At 35.6% G+C, this 10,252-nt stretch overlaps 1 protein-coding gene across 1 annotated transcript; it reads right to left on the bottom strand.

Moving 5' to 3' along the window:
- Positions 1–1,928: 1,928 nt before the first annotated feature.
- On the bottom strand, positions 1,929–9,433 carry RAD51AP2 (RAD51 associated protein 2). The gene is given in 3 exon segments (XM_006835314.1): positions 1,929–2,113; positions 5,448–5,531; positions 6,196–9,433. Coding segments are annotated over 3 exon segments (3,507 nt in total).
- Between the last annotated feature and the right edge of the window lie 819 nt (positions 9,434–10,252).

Raw genomic sequence — 10,252 nt, 5'->3', positions numbered from 1 at the left:
GGTATATTGTTGTTGTTAAGTGCCGTCGAGTCAGTTCCGACCCATAGCGACCCTGTACAGGGTTTCCGAGGTTGTAAATCTTTACGGGAGTAGAAAGCCTCATCTTTCTCCCGCAGAGCGGCTGGTAGTTTCGAACCGCTGACCTTAAGATTCGCAGGCCGATTCGTAACCACTACGCTACCAGAGCTCCTTAGTAGGGGAGAAAAGCTTTTCTTTAAAATGGGGGCTTACATTCTAGCAGGCAGTTATATAGTATGTGAGATGATGGCTTCTGTGGGGAGGGGGGGCAGGAATTGGAAAGTGAAGGGTGCGAATTAATGAAAATAGTTGGATTTGAGAGTTTTGTTGCTTTGTTCATCTTTTTGTTTGTTTTTTGTTTTTAGTAATTCTAAGAATCTTTGCTTGTAATAGGATAATTTAAACCAGTAACATTAATTTTGTGAATTGATACCTTTAGTTATCCTCTGGCATTAGACGCTTTCTGTTTTTTAAGGTTTTCCCGATGCTTTTTTATTTTCATTTTGATGAGCAACTAGTTTAAGGAGCTCTGGTAGTGTAGTGGTTACAAGTCGGGCTGCTAACCTCAAGGTCGGCAGTTTGAAACTACCAGCCATTCTACAGGAAAAAGTTGAGGCTTTCTGCTCCCATAAAGATTTACAGTCCCAGAAACCCTATAGCAAGGTCACTATAAGTTGGAACTGACTTCACAGCACACCACCACTACCAAGCAACTAGTTTATCACTATTTCTTTCTAGAGTTTTGAAAAATATTTATTGTATTGGCTACTTTAAAATATTACGTGTTTCTCTACCAAGCTCAAACACAGAAAATAACCCCCAAGAAGAAGAAGAAAATAACCCCCAAGGTGGTCTTAATCTATGTCTTCTCTATTAGCAGGCCCAACACAATACCTAGCATACATGTAATGTTGTTGTTCTTAAGTACAATGGAGTCGGTTCCAACTCATAGCGACCCTGCACACGGTTTCCGAGGCTATAAATCTTTACAGGAGCAGAACGCCTCATCTTTCTCCCATGGAACCTCTGGTAGTTTCGAACTACTTACCTTGATGTTGGCAGCCCAACTCTACGCTACCAGAGCTCCTTAGCATACATGTAATAGGCATATTAAAATATTGTTGTTCCATAAATAAGTAAATAATAGATATTAGCTACATGAACACAAATCTGTCCTGAGGCCAAAGATAAATAAGTTCTGAAGGAGAAAATATAGATAAGAAAAAAGTGCAGAGAAAAATGGGAACAAAGGCTAAAGAAGAGAGTCTTTATCCCGATCTTCACTGTGTGATCTTAAAAAACTTAACACATCCCATAGGTACTTCTTTTGTTTTACGTTAATGAGGAAAATGTATTACATAGTGATTCATTATTTTTATTTTTTAGAAACTCATAAATATTATTGAGAAATTCAGAAAGGATATCAATTTTCTCCACAGAAAAATCATATTTGTACATTATGAAAAATAATTAGTTGAAACATAGGTGATAAAGCAGATAATATACAGCAAGAGGAAGGTTTCCAGAAAAAGATTAAGGTCACAGAAGAAACAGGAGGAAAGAGTTAAAGAAAACAGAGGTAAATGCAGTTAAGTGATAAAACATGAAAGGCATTGCAATCACAGTAACAAAGTATTGATTTGCTGAATGTAAAACAGATGATCTGCTCAGTGAGTGTAACCCTTCACTCTATTCACAATAAAAAGTTTGTTAGTTGCTACATATATAATGAGAATGAAGTCCTTCAATATGCATATTGTCACTATGATATGAAAACATCAACAAAACATTATAAAGTATTTAAAGGCAATTGACTAATTCACACAAAAAAATTTTCCTTACTTTATTACGAAGTCCAAAACGCCCAAACTAGAAAAAAAAAAATGTTCAAAGAAAGCAACAAAACATTTCTAGATGTTCGAGAATATTCTGAAATATTGAATTCCAATATCTTCTTTTAACTTCTTGTAACATATTTATTTCAGATAGGGATGAAGTTGTTTCAGCTTAGCTTTTCTTGACAAACCAATTCTGATTGGTCGACTGCATGTCTTAAGTGGATGTACTCTTAAAATTCCATTTGCAAAATGGCTACCTAAAAATACAAAATGATAAAGTTACATAAGAATAAAAATTACCAGCAATTTCTATGCTTAAAATATTAACCAACTTCTAATCATGATATTAGCAACATTTACTGACTATATACTCTGTGCCATACACTGTGCAAAATGCTTCAAATGTATTATTTTACTTAATCCTGTTCCCATATTGAAAATGTGAAAACCTTAGCACAGAAAAGTTAACTAATTCACCAATTGTAAAATAACAACTAAATAAAGTCAGTATTCTTTTTGATTCAACTGAGTAGAAATTATGCTGCTTACCTTGTCTCCGATTTAGCTTTTGGTTGATTACAGTGTTTATAGTTTGATGTGCTATTAAATTAATAGTTTACCCTCTGCCTTAATAAAAAATGAAGAGGGGGGGGAAACTATATGGATTTGAAAGCAAGCCTTTTAAAATCATGTCATTTTTCTACTAGAAGCTAAGCAATTATGTTATATTATTAATTATTGTATTTGGCTTCTAATAAAAATTATTATCAGTAATAAAGTTCAAATCAATTTATTTTGTTACATACCAATAAAGGGCTCTGGTTTTGAAGTTTTTATTCAACATTGCACTCATTATTTTCAAAGAGGTGCAAAGCATTTAATGAAGATATACCTGTTCTTAAATCAGTTAAACAGATGACTAGGATTGACTGTCCTTGATAATAAAATGCATCTAACATCCAGAGATTTTTTAACTGTGGGCATTTATGTAAAGCTGAAAAAGTAGGTCAGATGAGGTAGTATGACTTAATCATAGTACTTAATGGAGTACTGGTGTGGCATTGTGGAATAAGAACTGGACCACAAGGTCAGTTTGAATCCCAAGGTGGATGGTTCAAACTCACCAGCTGTTCCACAGTAATCCTATACAACAGAGTTAGAAAACCTTTTCTCTGCCAAAATGTATAATATCATTTGCTGGTTATACTAAGTTAAAAATCAGTCTGCTATATTTATTTGGTTAAGCATTTAAATGACTCCTGGTGTGGCACTGTGGGTTAATGCACTGGACTGTAAGATTGGTTTGAATTGCAAGGTTGGCAGTTCAAACTCACCAGCTGCTCCTCAGAAACTGTATTCAAGGTCACTATGGGTTGGAACCAACTTATGTCACTTAATAGCAACCATGTGATGACTGGAATTGTGGTTGCCTTGGCAGGGCCAGACCAAAAGATTTCTCAGGCTGTATGCAGCAAGGACTAGACATTTCCTGCCCAAGCTATGCAGGGTTGCTATGAGTCGGAACTGACTCAAAAGCACTTACTAATAGCACATCAAACATAATAACACATAAAACTAAAATCACTGTAATCAACCAAAAGCGTATGCATCTCCTGGCAGCTTATGAGAAATGCAGAATTTCAGGACTCATCTCACAGCTGAATCAGAATCATTTGACTAAATTACTCAGGTGATTCGTAAACACCTTAAAGTTAGGGACACACTGGTCTAAATGATATATAAAGACCTGACACACTGACTGACAGACATCTAATATATGCTCAGAATAATTTAAAAATACTTGACTTTTCTACACCACAGAAAAGACAGAAGGAGATAGGAAGAAAAACAGACACATAGAAAGCTAGAGTTAGAACTAGAGAAAGAATGAGAATGCACTGGAGATTTTCATGGTATGGAAATCTAAATTAAGAGATGAAATACTGTGATTGCAAGTGAATAGGCACAAAAGCATTTCAAGACACTTAGAATCTTTTTGAAACCTTTTAAATGATACTCTGGCTACGCTGAGAATTCCTCTCTTCTTATTAACCCTACTTAACCACTAAGTCGCAAGTTTTCTCTTACATTATGGATCTTAACAAACTCAGGAAGATCATTTCATTTTTAAACAATTTGAAAGTGAATCCAAACCTACTATGCTAACATAACAGTAAATAGCTGAACTCACATTATTTTTCATATTTAGTGACCAGGCACTTGACCTTGTATGTTGTTGTTGTTAAGTACCACAAAGTCAGTTCTGACTCATAGCGACCCTACACAGGGTTTCTCAGGCTGTAAATCTTTACGGGAGCAGACTGCCTCATCTTTCTCCTGCAGAACCACTGGTAGTTTTGAACTGCTGACCTTGCGGTTCATAGCACGATTCATAACCATTATGCTACCAGAGCTACTTGGCCTTATAAAGGCAGAATCAATTACAGGTTTATATATTTCAAATAAACATTAACATTTATCTTCCAATTTGTGCACATGCCTAATCAATCTTCTTCATATAATCATGTTGACAATATGAATGTTTGCTCCCTAATCTGTCTCTATCAAACTGTGTTTCTAAAGCCAATTTCTTCTTTTCTTTCTGTCCTAGAAGAAGTGGTCTCACCTTTTGCAGGTTAATTCCTGCCACCCATGTATTGTCTCATAGAGTATTGTTCCCTCAACTATCCTGTATTTTCAGGAAAGAAGAGACTACCTAAGAATCTTTAATCTTCTTAGGACATGAATTACTTAAGATTATTTCATTATACTAAGAAAGGATGAAAATGTGCAGTTTCAAGGCAATTGAATAAAAGGACCAGGATTTTACTCATGTTAAGAAGATCTGGAAGAATGTTTTGAGAAATTATGCTGTCCTAAAAATATTTGGGTAGAGATGTTTGACCTATATCATTATTAATCCTTGACCTAGTCTTGTGAAGTATCAGAAACTTTTTATCAGACTATGACTTTTCCTAGGTTCCCAATTTTCAATTGTACTACTACATCACACCGATTAGTATTACAAATTAGAATGATAATCTAGAGAGTTTTAATCTGATATTTTAGACCTTTAGCCAAAAATTGGGGCTAGTAGTTTAATTTTATTTTTAAATAGTAATCAAAGATTTAAGTGTCATACTCATAGATTATGTTAAATGTGCTCAAATGATACAAATTTCTTTAATTGATAAAATAGTGTCTGTACAAGAAGTCCCATAGCCATAAGCATAGAGAATACTGATGCTGAATATGTAAGCGGAAGTGACAGCTCATCAGTGGAAATTCTATTTCGATAAATACCACTATTATTTTGCCTTCAGAGTTGAATACATTCGACACCCATCTTATCATGTGACACCTTACTTACCACATAGTTACGGAAATACAGCACTGCAAATATTTGAACACAATTTCAGAGTGCATTTCCCAGTAATATCGTAAACGCATCAGTAAAAGTATGAATGTTTATAAAGCTATTCAACTTTTGTGTTCATTTCCTAACATCCTAAGTATCTACATTGTCTTCATACTAAAAATAATGTAATAATAATCTTGGAAAATATTTTTTAAATAACTTTAAAATCTTACCTTCTTTCAGTAAATAATTACATTTTCCTTCCTTAAATTCTTCAGAAAACAAAGCAAGCCTTTGAGGTAGGAGTTTCTCACAATCTGAAAAGAAGTATCAATAATATATTATGGCAATACCAAAGCAAGGCAAACCTGTTGGCATCAAGGCAATTCTGACCGAAGGCAGAGTGGACAGCTGTCCAGGGACTCCTGGCTGCACATCTGAATGGACACAGACTGCCCCAGCTTGCTCCCTGGGAACTGCGGAGCTCTTAACCACTCTACCACCATGGCTCCTATGACAGCAATAAGTATCATATAGAAATGTCAGTATTATAAACGAATTTTTTCAGAAATATTTCCTTCAACTGGCTGCTCATAGAGAAATAAAGCAGGATTATTCAGATCTCCTTTATTAAAAAAAAACAAAAAAAAAACACAAGTAAAAATGTGTTGCCTGCCATTTGGTATGCAAATCGATTTATTTGATGTGCAGTCTTTTATGAGAAAATTGTTGTTGTGTTAAGTGCTGTTGAGTCAGTTGTGACCCATAGCAACCCTGTATAGGGTTTCCAAGGAGCAGTTGGTGGGTTTGAACTGCAGACCTTGTGGTATGCAGTCCAGTGCTAATCCAACAATGCCACACCAGGAGTCCTTATGAGAAAATAGTATGCATCAATAAACAAAATATTTAGCCTAGAGGGGAAAAAAAGCAGCATTTGTTTTTCCTATTATGAGAAAGAACACTTTAAAACTAATGTCGTACCTTCCTCAGAAGTAGAATAGAGTAATTCTTCCTCTGGTGTTCCTGGACAATTTTCACTAGGAACTGCTTGCTCTCCATCACTGGATTCTGTTTTCCACTTAAATAAACGTTGGTGTCTTCTATGCACATGAGGACTTGCTTTACTCTCACAGAGCAGAGAAGATGCACATGTTTTGTTGACTGTAGCCACTTTCACATCTTTTTTTATCTGCTTTTCTATTTCTTTAGTACCATTATTTTCTCCAAAGTAATATTCTTGTTCAATGTTTGTTTCTACAGTGCTTAGAATTTCTTTTTCCTTACTAATTTCATGAAACATACGAAGCTCTTCAAGTACTAAATCAAATTTACTTCTCATTTCAAAATCTTTTCCTATTGTCAGAGCTTCTGTTGATAAACACTCAGCATTTAAGTCCTGAAACCATTCATTGTTCCCTGCACTCAAATCAGCTTCAAATTGATGATTAACACATTCTGTAGAGCCGTTCTTCAGAAGAAAATGCTTTGAATTATCTAACTCACTTTCTTGCAAATTGCTCTCAAATTCATTTCTGTTAGTGTTATTTTGATTAATATATATTTGGTTTGGTTGTATAGTATCTTCCACATTTACTTTGCTCATTAATGAAACTGACTGTACAGACAGCATAGCATCTGTTGAAAAAAAATCATCTTTCTTTTCCTTTTCTATCTCAAAATCTTCATGAACTTGGCAATTATTTGTCAAATTTTGTGCTATGGTTTTTATTTCCTCTAAAATTAAGTCATAATTTGTTTCTTTAATTTCACATAACAAGTTCTCAAAATTTGGTAGCTGAGTTATAATCTTGGCATTAGTTTGACTGCATATTGTTAAGTGGCTTGCCAGGATGGTTTGTTGTTTGATATTAAAGAAATCCTCAGATATGCACTCAGAACTAAACCCAGTGATCTTACTATGATCCTGTTCTCTTTCAGTATCTGAATCTTGGTTGTGCATACTTATTTCATAAAAATTTTCATTAATATATCTTTTGTAGTCCTGAATAAACAGATGACCAGACTTAGAATCTGTTTTAACCATAATTGGACTAAAGTGGGCCCAATTTTCCACATTCATGACTCCTTTAGGGCAATCATCCTTGTAACTAATTTCTTTTGTCCAAAAAATGTCATTCATGCCATCAAAGTCCACTAAAAGAGGGATTTTTTCATCTCTCTGAAAAACTGGGAGACATGTCATTTCAGCAGCCATATAGAAGGAATTTCTGGTTTCTTTCTTAGATGCTTTAGAAACTTCTTCAGTTTGAAACAGTTTCCTTTTCTTTAACACAGGTCTCATATTATCTTCTACCAAGGGAGAAAAAGTTAAAATCCTTATTTGAGATGCAGAATGATTTTCCACCATGATCATTTTTGGATAATTCAAATAAACTATCCACTTGAAAATGTGCTTCTCTCCTAATTTAAACTCACTTTCACATTTTATTAAACATTCAAGGCTATTGTTGGTTTTCAATATAATATTTAGAGTTTCTGAAACACCGATCTGTAAATATATGCTTAAAACATCATTCTTTGTGATTATTAGATTCTGAATCTCAATTTTCTTTTTGTGCTTTAATTTTTCAGACCAGATTAAATTACTATTATATTTTTTACTTTCTGAAATAGTTTCATGGAAACAAAAAATTCCTGTACTGAAACTTTGAAAAACATTGCTTAAATATGACCCTTTTTGTGTAGCATAATATCTTAACTGTAGCATATTATCATTTTCTTCTTTGCCACTTAAGCAAACATTTTTGATTAAAACTTTTTGTCTACCCAGTGTTCCTATCATAGGAGGTTTGGATTGTTCTCCATATGCATTCATTACTCTTGTATTGTGATAATCTTCCTTGTTTAAAAAGTCTATTTCCAATAGTTGCTGCAAATTTAGTCTTCTTCCATTTAATTCCATATTTTCATATGTGGTCTTGCAATTACTTATAATCCAGTTATTTTTCCTGCTTCTCTTCCAAATACATCTAGTGATACAGTACCCGCTCTGATATTTTTCTAACCTAATTGGTTTGTAACTGTCTGGGCATATTTTTGTTACTTCTTCTTTTGAATTTTCTAGTATTATAGTAATATTCTTTTCAGAGACTTTTACATCACATTTGATACTACTGGGATTATAGTAGTTTAAACTGAGCACGTCTTTTTTTTCCTTGCAAGTATTTTGGTGGCTGAGTGATTGGTGGTTACTTTCATAGTACTCAGACAAAGTATTTTCTGCATCCACAATTTTATTATCATTCTGTAACTTTTGTCTCTTAGCATCAGGTCTGTATTGAGAAGAGTAAACATTTGTGAAATGCCTAACATATGTCTCATTTTTGCCATTTTTTTCCTTTGCTATTTCCTTTAAATAGACAGAGGACATTTTGCTATTTAAATCGGTGGGAAATTCAGGGATACTTGTGCTGTTATCTCTAAAATAGCAAGGTTTGGCAATTTCCAAGCCGTGCTGGCTTGGAGATTTTGGTATTTTTAGTATAGATGCTAAAATATTTTCTTTTTTATTTGATGACATAACACTGTTAGCTTTACATCTGTTCTTAATTTCTTGAGGTGTTGCTTTAGCTTCCTTGTAAAAGGTAGCCTCTAAAAATGGATTTTCTGCCTGTTTTATATATGTATTGTCTCTCCAGCTATTGCTCCTCCCTTGAGCTAAATATTGTTTTCCATTCTCGTTTTTAACACCATATATATCATGTATGGAAGTGCTGGGCAGAGATTGACCAACCTCTGCTTGAAATCTGTCGTTGCTGTGCAAGCTGAAAACCTCTTTTTCATTCAGTTCTTGTTCAAAAGGTCTTCCGGAAGCCCTCAAATCATAGGCAAACTTTTGTGAGGAGAGAGAACGCAAACAGCTATTCATCTGAAATTTGCTCTTTTGCCATCCCAGATGACATATCTGCCTCCCACTAGCTGACTGTGCCACACAGGTGTCTATGGAGTAATCACAATTCACATTAGTTGAAATAAAGAGTGCCTCGAAGGATCTAGGCAGCAACTCCCCAATTTTTTCTACCTCAGACAAGCGAGACACCAAAGGCAGCCTCCATCTCTCCTCAGGGACACCGCCAGGCTCTTCAAGACAGAGCCTCTTGCTTTTGGGCGGTTGGGAATCAGGGTCCTCAGGAGGCGGTAGACAAGTGGCTAGTGGCCTGCGTTCAGCAATTTGAACAGTGGGGCGCAGGAGAGACATGACTGTGAACCAAAAAAAAAGTTCTGAAGTCCTGGCCAGGCTCCTGGCTATTAATAGGCAAGTGGCGAGTTCGCTCCGCCTTCAAAACACACCTCGTCACGCCCCTAACACGCCCCTTCCAGGCCCGAATTAGTCCTCAGTCTCACAGAACCCGCTTCAGCTACTGCCTCCCCCCTTCCACCCCTACCCCAACTCAACCCCACCCCAGGCTTTACCCCACGCCTCCAAAGCAGCGCAGGGCCTGGCGTCGTTTGTCTATTTTTATCACCTTCTAGCTATTTCCAGGGGAGAAAGATGAGTTCTGTTCCCTCGAAGACTTAAAGCCTCGGAAATCCTATTACGTGCTCGCTAAGAGTCAAGGGACTCGACAGCACAACAGCTATTGGCCAGACTTGAACTGGTCTAGATATTTTCTTCCCTATGTACAGCGTGAAAATAAGGGGGAAAGTCAAAGACTCTATCTTTAAAAAAAACAACATTATTTTGTGACTGAAAATCGCTTTTTGAAATTCCTGAAAAGTCTTTGGTTCCCTCACAAGCCACTTCTCTAAGGTTGCTGAGTGTCTCATCCAGTAAAATCTTGTAGTTCTCTAAGCACCCCACCAAATCCCTCTCTCTCCTGAAAAGAAAACTTTTTTTTAACGTTTTTAATAATCCCAGTGGTAAAAACCAAGTTTCTACTCACTAGTGAAGTGTTTTTAAACGGAGAAAGCACAGGCACTTAATAATCTGAATATATCAGGATAAAGTTGTACAAGTGTGTGGAAAATATCCGGATAATGGTCTTCACTCACAAATTTAAAAAATAGCTTTCATTCG

This window comes from Chrysochloris asiatica, unplaced genomic scaffold, assembly GCF_000296735.1.
Source record: "Chrysochloris asiatica unplaced genomic scaffold, ChrAsi1.0 scaffold00016, whole genome shotgun sequence".
NCBI classification, from domain to species: Eukaryota; Metazoa; Chordata; class Mammalia; order Afrosoricida; family Chrysochloridae; genus Chrysochloris; species Chrysochloris asiatica.
The sequence above is the reverse complement of the archived record's forward strand: the minus strand, read 5'-3'. Positions and strand labels throughout refer to the sequence as shown.